This window comes from Danaus plexippus, chromosome 12 (assembly GCF_018135715.1).
Source record: "Danaus plexippus chromosome 12, MEX_DaPlex, whole genome shotgun sequence".
NCBI classification, from domain to species: Eukaryota; Metazoa; Arthropoda; class Insecta; order Lepidoptera; family Nymphalidae; genus Danaus; species Danaus plexippus.
In genome coordinates, this window is record NC_083545.1 from 3610274 (window position 1) to 3628806 (window position 18533).

Here is an 18533-nt window from a genome sequence, read left to right on the forward strand (position 1 = left end):
TATATATATGAAAAGATCCAGAGACAAAAAATAAACGATCAGAGCCAGTAGCCCACGTCATATTTCTAAGTCAATATATCAGAAGATTAATTCTTGTCAGATTATTTAGAATTCATTTCATTCAGACAACAATTATCCTATTGTTACAAAGTCCCACAGACGTTCACGTCCCAAAATCGCCATTATCACTACACCCACGACTTGGAAACCTCTGTAGATTAATTCATATTAACAATCTTGGTAATCAATTACCATTTATAAATAATAAAAGATTCCTTTTCACGTAGATATTTTATGGATAATTAATTAATTATTATTAAGTTAAACGGAAACATTACCTGCAACCTTATCTAATCACCCAAATGATTTGCGAGTTTTTGTTCGTTAAATAAAAGTTAATACAATATAATAGCTTCAACAAGTCACCCAGTCAGTTTAAGTTCTTGCAATAAAAATATAAATCTTTGCTAATTAATAATTAGTAAAGATTTATTTTTATATAAATAACGTCAGGAAGCTAAAAGGAAACTTTTAGAAACTGTTTGCTTAGTATAGGTCTGAATCGTCACACGACATACGAAACGTTTGCCGTTTCTCATACAATAACCGACAATAAATACAACGTGCGAAGGTTCATGAATGAAAAAATGTTTGTACTCCGTATAGTCTGTGACGATGCAAACTTAGTATAGCAATACAAACTTAGCTATTTGTAAGACATACTGACAACTGTTTTTGGTATTAGTTCATTTATTTATCTTATACTAAACATAATGTTGTTTTCAAGTTCTTACCTTTAAATTTATACTGAGTTAAAACTAAGCCGGAGGTCTAATAATATACTACGAAGAATGACAAAAAAAACTAAGCGTTAGTGATCAAAATTGTCAAATGATTTTTTCACTTTCCATGCAACATTGCGTTCATAGGAACAACGCACCTATAATTTCTTAAAAAACCCACAATTCTAATAAATAATTCATAATATCCATAACGTTATTATAATTAAAGAGTCCCGTGTGAAAATTCAGTTGGTTCTTATTCCTATACATGTTAGAAGGTCAGCATCATTTGTAATACGTTCCTAGCATTTAGTAATGGTCGGTTATTCTTTATTTAAATACTGCAATTTTAATTGTCTTTTCATACATCTGCAGTAGCTAGTGAAATATATCTTACGTCTATTAAATACAATGCCTACTGCTTTTGGGTTATGCTTTGAATGTCAGATCTAATATATCAATTTTAAAAATATATTCACATTTCGAATAAAACAGCTGTACAAGGTGCTTCCGTACTGATGTTTGCACATCCGGAGCTGTGTTGAGCACAGATTTAGTGCACATGTGACACAGGAACACGTGCAACGACTGTGGGAACAAAATTAAATGTGTTTATAAGAGACATGTATTTCATATGATGCAACAACATTTTTCTCTTTTTTTTTGTTAAATGTTATTTATAGAATAATTGATCATCGTCAAGCAATAAAATGCTATTTATTGAATATAATTGGAAGCGTTCATCATTCATTGTCAACGTTAGTATCGGATTCATTGTACAAGAACTAAAAATAGACAATAGTCCTTAAACAAAGGACCAGACAGAAGGTACACGCTTGAAACACCACAGTCTAAATGTAAACAATGGTTATCTAGGACACAGACTATCCAGAGATTTAGAGTCTCTTGAGAGAGCATCTTGTTATAGTTCCTTTGTATTCGCGTCACATAATTTTTTTGTGCATTACGAATGTAAACTATATTTTTGGATCTTAAAATAAAGAGATATTCAATAAAGTCTAAAAACATTAAATGTACGTATTCGCATTTAAAAATAATACGTTCTGGAACATACACTCCCGACTTATCTTTGATAAGTTTAATAATAAATAGAATATCTGATGAGATTGTTTTCATTTGTTTACTCCACAAACATTGGCGCGGATGCCTGTTAAATGTTAATAAACATGTCCAACAATGGATTATTTCAATAGCTATTAATGTAAATACATAAACACGACTTGTATCAAAGCTAATTACACTATACTGTGTTCAGAGTTTCCTTTATAACTGTTAATATAGAATGAATTTTAATTATATATATTTCTGGTGGGATTTTAAATCGAGGTAGCTATATTAAGAGCTCTATATTTTAAATGGAAGTAATTATTCTTATAATATTACAAATATTCTATAGGATCGTTATAACAGTCGTAAAGTCTTTCAATGTTTGCTGGTATAACGGATAAAATACTTTTACGATTATAGTGTCTTCACCACTATTGTAAACGTAATATTATAAAACTATATATAAAACAAAAACCTTTAGATCTAGCTAAAAATGAATGAGAATTATAATACTCTAATATTTTATTAATATAGTCTCTTTTACCAAATGTTTATATATGCTTAAAGCGTCTGAAAAAATAATGTAAATTTTATACATTTATGTTTGATTTGAAAATTAAATGTCTTAATTAATATAACAGAAAGACGCTTGAAACTCAGATAACCAAAACAAACTGTTTAGTTATAATATTTAATTTTTATGTTCTAACTTCATCTAGAATAAAAATTTTACGATTTTACCTAACTTTTATTGAAATTTTTCTTTCACCTAATAATAATTTTCTCATGAGAATAAACTTTTCTCAGAATGATCAAAACTTTTATTCCGCCAAAATTTCCTGAATCCCTGAAGTGATTACATATATACGAATATTTTAATTCTTTTTTTATTTATTTCTTATTAACATAAATGAAACAGTGCAACGCGAATAAAGCTTTAATGTAACTAACAGGATAAATAATTGCTTGAAAAATAATAAGAAACATGGCGTGACCTCATCCAGCTTAGTGTTGTTTAACTTAAAATGTTATTCGAAGCTGTGATCTCATCGAGTTATTGAACTGAGATATGAAATGTGATTTAAGCCCTCCTCGTATGTGTAATGCATTCGACACTTTAGATTTATTTTTAAATAGAAAAAGCGTAGTTATTATAGAGCGCCAAACGTGTTTTATTATTTTTAAGGTAGGTACAGTACAATAGTACAATTTTGAAAGTCTGCACACTAAAGAAATGATAAGGTGTCAGATAAAAACTATACATGAATAAAACTAAGAGATTTAATATTAGTAACAACTCGGAAATAGTGACTTTACTGTAGGATATTATTATTGTTGTATAAAACATAATATATTTATATAAACCTCGTGCATTTCGTGATTGTGATTCTCAATGATAAAAGACGTCGTATTTAGAGAACGTTGTAACAAATATATTTTAAAAGAAGTGCTTGAAGTACTTTGTGCTTTTTATATTCAGAATAACTGTATGAAATTATTGAAATTTATAAGAGATACAAAGCATGTAGGATACACGAAGTTGATGAAGTCGAAAATGATATTTTCGTTCTTTTTAACTAACTCCCTCCTTCGTTTCATGGGACTAACTCGAGAACTAACTCTAACAAATTATTATTTGCATTCAAAAACGAAGACGCGGGCATTCATAAAAAATAAAACGTCGAATAAAAAACCTTTTTTGTAGTCTGTTAAAAAAAGATTAGCCGGTTAAATATCACATTCATTCTCAGAACATGTTCCGAACCACAATATAAAAGATTTATGAAGGTATATGAAACACATCGCGCTGCTTTTTTTTTCGTTCATATGAATACTGGCTGTATGGAAACTGCCATAACCGTGGCGTTACCCACATTATTAGCTTGTTGCTGTAAGTAGGTCGGATATTAGGGGACAGAAATTGCAGCCAAGTGGGGCGCATCGTCAGCCATGGAACATTATCTATCATTTATATGCACGTGCCTGGAGATTTGAGGGTTACTAAAATAGTTTGGCCGCAATGAAACTGCATGAACAGTTTCAGCGTGAGAATTATTTTATGATAACTTTAATATTTAAACATAGAACACCTTTTTGGTTTATTGATGTTTGTTTTATTTGGGCAATAATTAAATAATGTTGATTCCAATCCAATATTTTCAGGCAAATGCTTATTAAAATTTTAAAGTATAATTTGGGCGGTGGAACTAGGAAAAAAAATGGTCAGTGAATAAAATTGTATTATTTACAGTTTGTACCAATAATTTCATAATACATTATTCAAAGGATCGGTCAGGCCCAGAGTCAACTTTCCTCATACTTAATTATAACAACCGTATTATTATCTTACACTTTCATCTTTAAAAGAAACAACATTAAGATAATTATCTCAAGTGACATAACATCGTAATGTTTTTATACAAATTACAGTTTTCGATTACGTGATGAAATTATGCGCACATAATATAATTAAAATATTATTAATATTATTTCCCTGACAAAGTCTCGATCTATAAATAAATATACTTTATAATGTTGTTGTTGCCGAATCCCTTATCACTTTTTCGTTATCAAAAAGAAATCTGAATCATACATCGAAGGTTAATGAAAAGACTGATAACTTCGTAACACACATTTTTGACATATTAACATATTTCTTTTCAAATCATATCTAAATAATTCAAATAATATCATAATCAATTACGCTTTTAATTAATATGCAAGTCGGCATCGGTCATATTATACTTGCTCTCAAATTCGTCAAGACTAAATTTATTAACACACAATTTTCTATAATTACACCCCATTGTAGTGACCCGAGTAAATAAACGATCACAAATTAAGGTCAAGACGATAATATATGAAAAATAACGCAACTGGGTCACTCAATTGACTCCGGCGCTGATAATTTCAACACTTTCTAATAATGTGTAATATATTTATTTGATTTATAGTTGAGTTGTTGACTGGTAAATCAATTTACTATCATAATAGAGTAAGCATAACAATTGGATAGTATCGCACGGAAGTATTCCAGACACAAGGTTATCACAGAGGTCATATATAGGCTTCTGATACTGAGAAACAAACAGTTGTTTATATACTCCTTAGTTAAAACTCATTGGTTATAAATAAGAATGTTTAAAAAATCTATGACATGTACATAAGTACATATCTCTATATGAAATGCTTGTTTATGAACATTTTAAAGTATGCAAAGCGGCTTAAATGAGAATAACACAGACTGAAATTCATAAGCCCTTTGTTTGATTTAGCCATGGCATTAATATTCGTAGGCAAAGCAGTGAATTCTACGTGACACTCGTCTAACTTATTATCTGTTTCATTGTGCATGAGTATTAATACGCATATAAAAAAAAACACTTGGTAAATAACAGAGACAGAAACCAAACTATATTTATCTAGCAATATACACTTGACTTATTAATTAATGTTCTGCTTAATGTCTTTTAAAGTACATTGATTTATTTTGAAAATATTGATTATATGCATATGCAATACACAATATTTTTTTTTACAGAAATACCATGAAATTGATCAAGTTTGTCACGGATGAAAATAAAAAAGAATACCTTCATTTTCATCCTTGAATAGTTTTTTTTATCAAAGTATTACATTCAGCCCGAATGAGAATCGAAATAGTCTTCAAGGTACATTGAGCACACCTGTACCGTCTGATCAAATATTACTGAACAATCGCTCCGGACCTTGACTTAACGGACGTTTTACGATAGCAATATCGCCTATCCTTTTATTTCTACGGTTGTTCTTGCAATTTTAAATTTCTACTTAAATATAAGACGCTACAATACTTAGAAATTCTTATTACCTTAACTGTGTTTGAGACATAAATAATTTGTGTAAAATAATATTTTCGAATGCTGATTAAATCACATGGTCAAGATACCAGGAAAATCTTTAAAAATTCTTATATCCAAATAATACTTTAGAAGAATAATTTAGAAATGATAATAACAGGATAAGTTTTTAACGATAGTCAAGGTTAATTTGAATGATTTGTAAATTTATATCTAAATATATTATGCCTTTCAAATTTGTTTTTTTTTTTGCACTGAAATCTTATTTTTGTTTATAAACTGTTTTTATTACAAAGTAACATTTAACTAATAAAATGAATAGCAAAAACCCTTGCCTTCCTGAGTGATTTTAAATTATAAAAAGTTAATGTCATTTGAGGTTAATGGAAAAACGGGGAAAGGTTTTCCTTATGACCACTACAAAACAATATGGTAATTAAACGAAATAGATTAAATCGTAATTAGAAATAAGGTAGCGAAGTTAATAATTAATGACAAACGTTTACAAATAAACTTTTTAGTCGAACTCGCTCCAGAAGAGTTAATTTGCTAACGAGATTCTGTCCACAAAACGATGTACAAAACTCCAATCATGCTTAACGTTTGTCTATGTGACACTTTCTTCTAAACCGTGTTAAACGACCGACCTACATATTATTCTTTTAATAGTCCCATTCGTATTTTAAGCGTAGACAGAGTTGAGAGAATGAATATTTTTGAGCCTGATTATCATATCCTTTGCCTGAACCGGATGGTTGAATTTTAAATTCCTTTTATAACTTCATGAATATCTGTCATTTGCAACGTCATAAAATTCATAAATTTCTTACTATAAGTTTATTTAACAAATATTTTTGTACAAAATCATTCAGCCGTTTAAGATGAATTAAACTAAAGAGTATGTTATGTGCAACTTCCCAAGTCCGATTCCATTAAATGCAAAATGTAACGTATACGTGTAATGTAATCTATACAGAAAGTAGGCAGTGAGTGGAGCGTGTATTGCGTATTGTGTCGTAAAAATGAAAACTGATATCGTCAAAGGTAATATAACAACATCTAAACAAAAATATTTGTTAACTTTAATAGCTTTGCTTCAAATTTTTTAATTCCTCGTTTCGTTATTAACTTTAAAAAATAACAAAAAAAAAACACGAACGATATCAACATTACCTTATTAATACTTATTATCAATGGTTCCTGGTCGTTATATTGTTAATAACAGTCACAACATTTCTTAAAAGTACGTAATATGAAAAGCCATTGCTCCTTTCTAGGCTTGCTCAAACTCAAAACACAGATAGGGATTTGGCACTGTACATGCGTTTTTACTTTTTCGCTGTAAAAACAGTTCAAAGAGCTTCAGAGGACAAATGAAAATTCCTAAAGGAATGGAAATGAATTCTTGAAAGAAGGAATCGCCACTTCGGGTTTTAAATATATTGGTAGACAAAGTATATTAATCAACCTATAAATAAATGTTTGACCACATTAAAAAGCAATAACTAATAACGTATAAGCTTATTTTAATTTAGATTTTATATCAAATTTCAAACAAAGCGTAATTTTTAGTGAAATCACATAAATATATACATTATTATGTATATATCAAGCAGTCCTTATTTAATTCATTACTTTTTATATTCTGAGTCATGTCTTTCAGCTTCTCAGGTTTAAAACATACGGTCAACGTCTTCTGAATGGTTTTCCCTTAAGGCAGATGCAAAGAAGCCTAGGTATATAGATACCTATACGATATTAGGGACCTGTTTTACAAGACTGCACAGCCGATTAAATCCCGTATCAAGGCGTAATCGCAAAATTTTTCCTCACCAGTACCAGTAATGTTGCTAGTTAATAATTTACTAATCTATGTAACCTCTTTTATTTTTGTATACAAAACATTTATTACGAAGAAGTTCATTATGCTTAATTAAACTTATCGAATAATTATGAACAGCGATGGCAGAGGAAGTTGGGTTATTTTATATTCTAGTTGATTCTATTTAACTTCATTCCGTATTCTTAACGTTTCTTAGGCGTTTGACGTGAGAACTATTAAATGGCTGTTAGACATACCATCGTTATTGAAAACAACGTCTTTAATTTACCAACAAAAGCTATTTGAAGACTTATTTATTTGTAGAATAAACATTTGCTATTTTCACTTTGATTACGTTGGTAATAATATGGGTTATCATCACATTTGTAATGATTATATTTTATTAATTCTTCAAACTGTTCTATTCAACTAGTAAAATCCATATTATCCTAGCATTACACACAGACAAATATGCCAATAGAAAAGTTTTTTTTTTCCGTCAAAGTTCCATATAGCATTGTTCTTTAATAACATATGTGTAACCAAGGTCTTACAGTTTACGATAAGTATTACAAAAAAAATATGCAAATTATAGTTTGCGTGTTTAACATTCTGATTTCATTTATTAATTTTTGCTGTTTGTATTGCGAAGTTGGTATTATTAATTATTTGAGATCCGATAAACGAGTAAGGCGCGTAAAGAAAATTCCTTAAACACAAAACAACATTATCCTAAGGAATCATTAAAAACCACAAATAGATTTTGATTTTCTTATTATCTGTAATGGATAAAGAAAGAAAATTAATTATCTTCTACTTATTTTTTTTAATACGTTCAAATTATGTTACTTTGTTCAGAAAACATCCGAAAATAAGGGATTTAAATTTTGCTGAATAAAATCCTGAATCTTTAGTTTTAAATTTTCAATTAAAAAAAGTCAGTCAAGCGATGCGGCTAAATATAGCCGGATATATAAGCTTCATAATCGAAAATCAAACAGTTAAGAAGCGGTGTGCAAACGGAAAGCGAATTGGAAATGAAATTTGCGTTTGATATGCGGTTCTTTTGGCCTCAATCCGTTCCACTTTGACTCTTTAAAGTCTTGAATTTTAATATTTCGATTAATTGATTCATTTCTATTCAGATATAAGAACTGGTTTGCCTTATATAAGTCTGCGACTTCTTTAAACATTGAGTCGTAAGGATACAAGATTAAATTATCACTGTACTATAGAGTACATACATATATGTGTAGTAATATCTACACAGATATTATAAATTTATTAAAAAAGTTCTTGCATATTTGTACATAAATAGTGTTATTTTAAAATAATGATAATTTGATTTTCCTTTGTAGATTATTTCGGTTTTCAAATAAAATACCTTCTATAGAATATCTTTTTTCATGTGTTAACAATTCTTAATTATAAATGTTATATCTAACAGCTATCTGAACTCATTATACTTAATGTAAAACCTAGTAACTAACAGTTTCCAATGAAAGTAGGTGAAGCTTGTAGATTTTCCTATCAAATTATACTTAGTACAAATAAGACGCTGTCATTAGACATCATGTTTGTTTGAACAGCTAATTTATTGCGTTTTCTTGTGAGGTATAAAGTAGAACTAATGATAGAGCATGTTCTATTTAAACCGGCTCTTTGGGAGGTTTACTTAATACGGAAAACGTCTTAAGCAATGGCAACTATATTGTACAAGTACTCGTTTATTTACTAACATATACACTACAGTAAAGTCTTTTGTAATTCGAAGTTACTAATCTCAATCGAACTTTAAATAAAACAACATCATTAGAAAGATGATATTTACCACCGAGACTATTATCGCTATTATATCGCTAATGTCCACAAAAACGTCATTATGAAAACGTGGTACAGGTCACGTCTAATACCGCGGAGTAAAATGACCATAAACATGAGAAACAAATCATAACAATTTCAGAACAAATGGCCTGTTATACGATTTTGTTTTATTTTGATTATCAAATCATGGGAAAAGTTAGCGTTTGATATTAATCTCAGGCATGGGAGCGGAAACAATAACATAGAAATGTTTTAAGCAAATTGTTCGGTTATTAGAAGAAAAACAGTTTAATTTCTTTATTATCCGATTTATCTATGAACGATTACACTATAAAGTTTTATACTTACAATTATCTAAAATTAAAATTACTCCGTTTATATCTAATTGTACATTGCGTGTATTACATTTATATTATTATCCTTATTAATTGATAATGACATCAATAAGACCTTAAGTGAAACTGCCAGACGTTTATTGTACCTCATTGTCCCTCCCACGCTCATTATGTCCATCGTAGTATAGATTAACATACAATACTTTAACACCTTCAATGAACAAAACGGTTACTTCCCATACATATGTCTCGCAACTAACGATAAAAATGATGTAACATAGCCCTTTATTACAGTATCAAACGTTGACTTTTAATTCATAATATTAACTTAATTGTTATAAATAAAAATAAAAACTTTATTTAAAAAACTGTACACTATATTTCTATTAACAAACACAAAATATTAAGTCGTTCTATATTTCTCAAATGTAAACATTATATAAAAATATAAATAAAAAAATTAATTTAAATTCATTTTATCATATCGAGTCCACAAAATGGCCATAATAAATCTATTTAAACATATTTTATAGCTCTTTAACATAAGATAATACGGAGTTTCATTTCAAACATTACAACGGTAACATAATTCATAACAATGATTCAACGAGTTAAAGCATTATCTTCACCGAGCAGTAATTTCTTTGCATTTCCCACCAGCTTGACACAAGTTGGGTTCATAATGGCGTATGTCATTCCGCGATATAATCGCACATTAACGTTGAATAGACACCTTTTAATAGCCCGTAACAGCCTTTTCTCTTTAATAGTATTTACTCGACAACTCTATATGATTTTCAAAGTGTATTTTCATTCTATATTACGATATCACTGTTGCAGTTACTCTACCAGATACGTAAAACAAATTACTTTTGATAGTCGTTACTCTCGTTGCATGAGATTAATTACTTTACGTGATTCAAGTAAGCGAATATAATTTTCCTTAACAATGTTAACGTAACAGGACAAAGTCTGAAGTATTTTGTACTCTTCATCAGTTTTTTCACTATTTGCGTAAACATTTAGAATGATGACAAAAAGATAAAATAAGTTTTTCTGTATGTTCATTCTCTCTTAAAACTTATTAAACAATACTAAGTAATTATCATTATTTATTATAAAATATTTCATAGCGTTCATTTATATCAAATACATAAGTCCTTAGTAAAAGTCATTACCTACTTACTGTCAATGTTTTAAAGTAATAATAATATAATTACTAATTTCATATTTCGATTGGATATCTCTCTTATTAATAAATGTTCAATACATTTTATCGTCAATACAAAGCATTGGGGCCGTTTGTTAAATTCCTTACCCTTTTATTAATAATTGAGAGCTTACTCAAGTATAGGGGCCCTCGATCACATTAAATAGACATAACTGAATTGGTCCTACAAAACATCTACTTGCCCTCAATGTTATGTATTCTATTAAGGAAATGCTTTGTGTATTTTTTTATAATAAAAAAACAACTTACTCGAAGACGAAAAACAACTTACTCGAAGACGAAGATTTTTTTATACAATAAATATTCCTTTATATAAAATATTTTTACATTAAATTTTGTAGAAAATATAAAAAACAAAAAAAAATATTGCCAATATATATATCTATCTCCTTTACATATATATCACACTGAATTTTTTTTGTGATGTTTTTTTTTAATACAATAGAAAATAATAAGGCAACATTTCCTACCATTTATCTTTTATACAGATAAAACTTAAAAGGCGCCGTGAAAATATAATTGAATCATATTTTTAATTGTAGAAATCCATTTTAGGTTCGACAGATTGTCGTTATCTCTAATAGGTATAAGTAGACTACTTCTACGCCTACGGTTCCGCCCGCGTGCATACAAAAATATTAACCACACGATATTTTATTGCACATAATGTTGAAACAACTAATTGAAAAACTAAATCGTCTATGATATTTATAGTAACATTTATAAAGTATGAAAGATTTAGAATTAAATAAGTCATATAACAAAATACGTTTTATTGTAACGTGTATACCTAATAATATTTTATACAAGGTTAAAAAACTTTTCCCATCTCACGTTTAATTATCCACCACTTGTAGATTCGCGACCTATTGTCAGCAGCATTAAAATTGTACCAGAGGTACTCGTTTTTCAACTAAAGGGCTGAAAATGTTTTTTACGCCAACAAGTTTTTTAACCGACTGCGCAAAAGATAACACAAATACATCGATATTTTTGTGTGTTATTACTTCATACTAACATCGCTGTATTCTAAATTTAGGCTTATTATATTTGTCTATATCACTTCGAGTGTTATATTAATTATTTGATTTAAAATTTTATAATAATTTAGAACAGCAAGAGCTAGTCTACAGTCACGTCTTATTCTGTCAATCATATTACGTTAATAAAAAAATACATAAAAATGTTATTACGGAAAGGAATACCGCAGATTTTATATAGGCGCTATAAGCCGTAAGAAAGGTCTAGTTTAAAATAATTGCTTATGAGTTGGCTTTCGGACTGGCTTTATGGACGTACAAGCTCGCGGCAATGCACCTTTAATAGCTTTTGAAGCGATGCATACAAAACGGTACAGTGATAAAATTAATAAATAATGCTAAATGTAGCCAATAACAACTAATTACCCTATATTAATACAAAAAAAAAATGCAGTTTTGAATCCACTTTACGACCTTTCTCCACTTTCATTGAAACAGTGTAAATAAGATAAAAATTTTAATTCTTAAATCCAAATCACATTAAAAAGCCTAAGACTTAACAAATGGATTATGTAATGGAGTATAATTGGAGAGATCGTTTTATCTTTTAAATATTAAACAGAAATCTTAAAATCAACTAGAGTTTTTTCTTAACATTTCAAAATTCTAAACATCATTAATTGTTTCAGATTAAATCACTGGACTGAAAACTCTTCAAAGCCGATTAAAATTTATATACACACTAGACGTAAGTATATCTTTTGTAATAATTTTGCTATTGTGAAAGTTAAATAACATAATATATTTGCCGAGAAAAGTTTCATATCAATCATATTTCAAATTTATTATTTGAAAATAGAAGCGAGAATGTTTAGAAACATGAAAGTTTCGTAACAAGCCGACAAAACCTATAAATGTCAATGTGTACCTTTAAAAATTCAAACCCTTCTGTTGGTAGAAGTGTGTTAGCGTTCCATATTCAATAGCTATCGTTATAGACAGTTGTACGTTTTAGAACGTTCCGTTATATTTGTCGGCCATTAACGGTAGTATCCTTTTAATATGCATTGACCGAATTCATCGTCCGATAATATCATTCGAGAGCTAAGCGCAATTGAGTTTAATTAAATATGTAATGCAGAGCATCTGCAGCGTTATTTATTGCATCTGGTTCTTGATTTGAATTTAAATTAAATTCGGTATTATAGGCTCGATCAAATAAATAGACTTAAATAATAACTTTATAGATTATGCATATTAATTACATCACTTATTTTAAATTTACTGCACTCTCAATTCTGTCCCGTTTACATTTTGCCGCATCCCACTGAAGGTAGACATAAAAAGCAATATCCTTTATGACCTACTTCGATGACGTTATACAATTATTTATTTCTATCAATTACAAGAATATTTGGACCATCATATCGTATCACAAAGAAGTCAATATTTGATGATTTATGTGAATGTTCATTTGTAATCACGAGTAATGCTTTAAAAGATCCTATTCTCATGCCTGAACGAAGCCGAGATAAACAGGATACCACATAATTTACAGCGGAAGCTCGAGAATGATTAGTAGGTTACTCCAAGTAGGGTCGGGTCACTTGGGTCCTCGGACATATACGGAGGAAGATTGCATTCCAAGTTCCGACAGGTTAGCGGAATATAACTGGACTACATGCGGTAACGATGCGTGCCAGTAACCGTTCAATACTGTAGGGGACGGTAAAACATTATATACTTGTGTAACCAATTTAAATGTTAACTTATATCTATTTTTTACTCAAAGCTTTCCGACATAGATTGTATTGATAAATTTGTCGACTACTTAAAAACGGTGTAGTAGATTTTCCCTAACAACGTAACAGGTATCCAGAAATGACTTAATTTACGTAACCTTAATATTAAAGACAAAGCCCTGACGATTTAAAAGGATCGCATAGAATATAGAATATAAAATGTAGATCATAAATCGCAGAGGTTTTTTAACAGATACATATTTCAAATGTAACGGTTCTGAATCAGTATTTCAACTTTCCTATTAAAAACACATGACAAAGTTGCTTTCATTCATTTTGATCAGATTACTGCTTTCTCCTAATGACATGTTTTCAAATAACAACATTCCAAAACGACAGCTAGTTTAAATTTTTCAATTAATACGTTTTACGATAGCGATCTTTACATCGATCGAACTGTTGTCATATATAAATTTTATATTCTTATTCAGTCAATACCTTTTTTTGGCGGTGAATACATATCCTTAATTATTCTAGTTGAAATACTTATAATGTCAAAGAAATTCAGATTTTCGCTTTATTGCCAAACGGAGAAAGTAAAGGGCCGTGCTTTCTCTTGACACTGTTGACCTCAGCCCCACCTATAGTTAAGATATATCAGTACCAATCATACCTTCAATTGTGATAGTAACATATACTCTTAATTCGTAATTTTGTAAAGCCTCGTAACTTTGTCTTGAAACTATTCTGATACCAGCTGCTTCCCGCACCATATTCTTTCAGACTTATGTAGATAACTTAATCAAAAAAAATTGCCATTCTAATGCTATATGAAGTATTCTCGAATCTATGCAGTTATTTTTTCAAAATGGACCATAAATAACACAACCGTTATGACAAATTGTTCCCCGGAGAGATTTTATTAAAAATAAAAATATATGTTTTTGTTAAGGCTACATATTTTGAATAAACTTAAATTAATAAACGATAAGTCCGCGATACATCAGCTTTATAAATTTCTTTTCTTAATCATTTTCACATAAATTGTGAAGAAATAATTAATGACTTTTAATTAAGCCTTATTTATTTAATCGCTCATAAATCTTGATGAGGTATAAGTATGAAATATAAATTTTCGATATCGTATTGTAATTATGTATTATAAGTTGAAAATGGCAATTCTTGTGCTCTACTTCATTATTTGACTTGACTTATACTTAATTTAGGCCAAAACAAGAAAAGAATTGACATTAAATGAAAAAATGTAAGCTTAGAAACAGATTGTATAAACTTTATGTCGGTTTACAATAATTTTGTTATAACCATATCTCAACAAATCACAACATTATTTTTTTTTGGCAGACGTTGTTTCAAAGCAAAGAGAACTATTCACTAAGTCGGTCAAATAAAAACAAAAGTTGTCTTACGAGTTTTTAAGATGAGCAGGTCGAAGGCATCCACTTGCGATTTACGATTTGACCTCAAATATTAATATAGAAATTGATCCGTAAGTTGATTAAAAGGAACTTGGTCTACTTTTCTCGTTTTTTGACATTTTTTTGACCTTTATGGTCCCGAAGAAACGAAAAGTTACTTCTATTAAATAGCGAACAAAGATAATATTTTATTCAATAATCTGCCCCCACATGCGTTTAGTTCATTAAATGAACATTTTTCACTTTCCAAATTAGACCCAAACAACAAACTTAAGTAGATATATTATAAAAATGTTAATATTAAAAATGTCAATTTAATCTTTCCAGTATAAAAATTTTCTGACTTAATAGTAATATGCCTTATACTTTAGTAATTATCAAAAATTAACTAGAATTTATTCAGCAATGTCATTTGTTATTCTAAAAACAATAGTATCAAATTTTTTTAAGACACCACACCAAAAGTCTAAACATTTTTAGATTAAAAAACTTTTTATATCCAACCGAACATTACCTTCAAACTTAAATCGTATATCGCGGTCATTGACCTGAGATGAAAAATAACCAACAGAATGTTTTATTCCGTACCAAGTTCGTGCTAATGTCGTCGAACCGTCTACATGGAATGCTATTGTGGTTTGAGCACACATATAAAAATAACGAATATAAAAGTTTTATTTATTTTATCGCGAAAATATATTTCACAGACAAATAATAATAATAATATGTAGAAGAAAAGACTTAGGAATACTGAAATATTTTAAGTCTTACACATTCAAAGAACAACATTCTATTGTTCCTATTAAAGTTGTAAAGAAAAAAGAAATCAATACCAAGCAATAATGATGTAAATGAAACATGTATGTATGGGAAATGATAAATGCTGACTCTAGAGCAATGTAAAACGTATCTAAGGTCCCGGCGACACCAAGTCTCGTCTGTTCTCGAGGTCCGTTACCAACGTGAGCCGTTATTCACCTGTTTCATTCATACAGTTTCTCTTTGGACGGTGCATGGCATAATAATACAGTGTAAAATTAATAATCTTGGTCTACCAGTTTTATCTATATAAACATAGGACTGTTATACAATTTGAAAATCGATTAGATTTACTTTCAAAATTTAATAAATTATATTTACGTAAACAAACGAAATCGTGATGACAAATTATACGGCAACTTAGAATTACATTGCTATTCATAACAAAATAAGTTATTTTTAAAACACGCGGTGTAGAAAAATATTAATAAAGAATTTCATCAATGACGTCGACATTTCGACTTGATATGTGTCAAAAAAATGATTAATTATTGGGTTTGAACGTATTTTTATAACGTCGGTTTATGTCAAAAAATAAGTTTAATATATTTTTTTTAACTATACTAGAAGGGCCTTATTTCATTAAATATTATATTAGTACTAAGAAAAACTGTAACTATTTTAATTCATTTGTTGAACTTAAATTAATTCTGTCTTTTAATTTCCAGTTCAACCTGTCTCATGATGCCGCGGTCAGGCGAAAGTGTTAGATAGTTTGATCGCCGCAACAGCATGGGTGCAAATATGGGCAAGAACTCGAGCCTGCTCGACGCGCTGCCTTCCACGCAGGGAACGCTCCACGTCGTCATGCTAGGACTGGACTCGGCGGGTAAAACTACTGCACTATACAGACTGAAGTTTGACCAGTATCTCAACACCGTCCCCACGATAGGCTTTAACTGCGAAAAAGTGAAAGGCACAATCGGTAAATCTAAAGGTGTTAATTTTCTCGTTTGGGATGTCGGCGGACAAGAAAAACTCCGGCCTCTATGGAAATCATACACACGATGCACGGATGGCATAATATTTGTTCTCGATTCTGTTGACGTCGAGAGAATGGAAGAGGCTAAAATGGAGTTAATACGTACAGCAAAGTCACCAGATAACACAGGGGTGCCTATATTGGTGCTGGCAAATAAACAGGATTTGCCTGGTGCAAAGGAACCAAGAGAACTAGAAAAGCTATTGGGATTGCATGAACTCGTATCTTCTCCGCATGGATCCCGAGATGCGCACTCATGGCACGTGCAACCAGCCTGCGCTATTACTGGAGAAGGACTGCATGAAGGCCTCGAAGCTCTTCATGAAATGATATTGAAGAGAAGAAAATTGGCGAAGTTGCAAAAGAAGAGAGTGAGATAAAGATCCTGCCATAGGATCAATTATTTGGATAATCGACTAATCTAAGACTTTCATAACAATGCTCATTTTACGTGGATAATTCAATAATTTCCTCCTATCGAACACCAAATATACATGTTGTTTTTTACTGTAAGTTTATAGTGTTTTATGAGGAACTTTCATCCATTTAGTATTGCTCAACTTTGTTTAATATTTCTTTTTAAATTTTCTGATAGAGAATATTTAATGCTTATCAATGTGTTTAAAAATAATAACAGATATAAAAAACCTAGGCCAATAAAACAAATATGGCAATAATTTTGGTAGCCAATTTTATAAATATCAGCTTGGAATGATAGAATACTTTGGACCAATTTTAATTATTGAAGATAGATTGAATGTCAAAATTATTTTAATTTGAAAAGGTTTATTGAAATTTTAAAGTTTAGCACAAATAGATTCATTACCAAATACCAAAGGAAATTACATATTAGGTAGGTTATCATATACACATCAATATTGTCATAAACTGCTATAGAAGAGGATTGTGGTCATCTAGACATACGGAACCCTGCTTAGCCGTGTTTTAGATAAAAGCGTGAAATCATTGTTGTAACTCCGCAAAAAAATCTTTATATTTAGTGTTATAGTGGACCTCTTGTAAATAACAAATTGTAAATACATTATAATAGTAATGCTCGCTTTTAATTATATTCTGTACACTTAGTAGATCTTCATCTATATATTCATCTCCAACCAAATCAACGACAGTTTCGATGTATTTCATTACAAATGCCAAGAACACGCTGATTCAGCGTCACACACGCAAAATTAATCTTAAAACTGATCGTGCAGAGGCTCCAGTTGAACTTCGTATAGTACATTGAACATTTGCATCACACTATATATAGTCAAGAATTTGGAAAAAGGATTATTTATAAGTAACGAATCACATCAAACATGTGACTCATGAAAAGAGCATCAGGGATATAACAATAACATTAATATTAGGTATTTATTTATTTACTCATAGTTATAAAACTTAGCGTACATTGTATAACCATTGTATTAAAAATTATTTTACCAGAATTTATTTTATCCGCCCTGTAAATATGTAAATTTTAATGTAGTTATTTGTCAATACCAAGAAACCAAACATTTATATGAGTAGGTAAATTGCTTTTGTTATTAAATTTGTTTTAAGAAAACATTGAGGTGTTTGTAAATGTATTATCTTTTATGGCGATACATAAATGTTATTATAATGAATCCCCGTAATAAAGTCTGTTTTCAATAAAATTGTTTATTTTCTAT

General features: G+C 29.7%; 1 protein-coding gene across 2 annotated transcripts in view; it reads left to right on the forward strand.

The window, feature by feature from the left end:
- LOC116772349 (ADP-ribosylation factor-like protein 4C) overlaps positions 1–18518 on the forward strand; it is a 31496-nt gene extending 12978 nt beyond the window's left edge. Inside the window, exons 2-3 of one of the 2 annotated variants that reach the window (XM_032664512.2) lie at positions 12571–12629; positions 16547–18518. In XM_032664512.2, coding sequence (XP_032520403.1) covers positions 16611–17240 — 630 coding nt within the window. In that variant the 5' untranslated portion in view covers positions 12571–12629; positions 16547–16610 and the 3' untranslated portion in view covers positions 17241–18518. The remainder of the gene's footprint in view (positions 1–12570; positions 12630–16546) is intronic. The other variant, XM_032664513.2, reaches the window with a different exon arrangement.
- Positions 18519–18533: the final 15 nt, after the last annotated feature.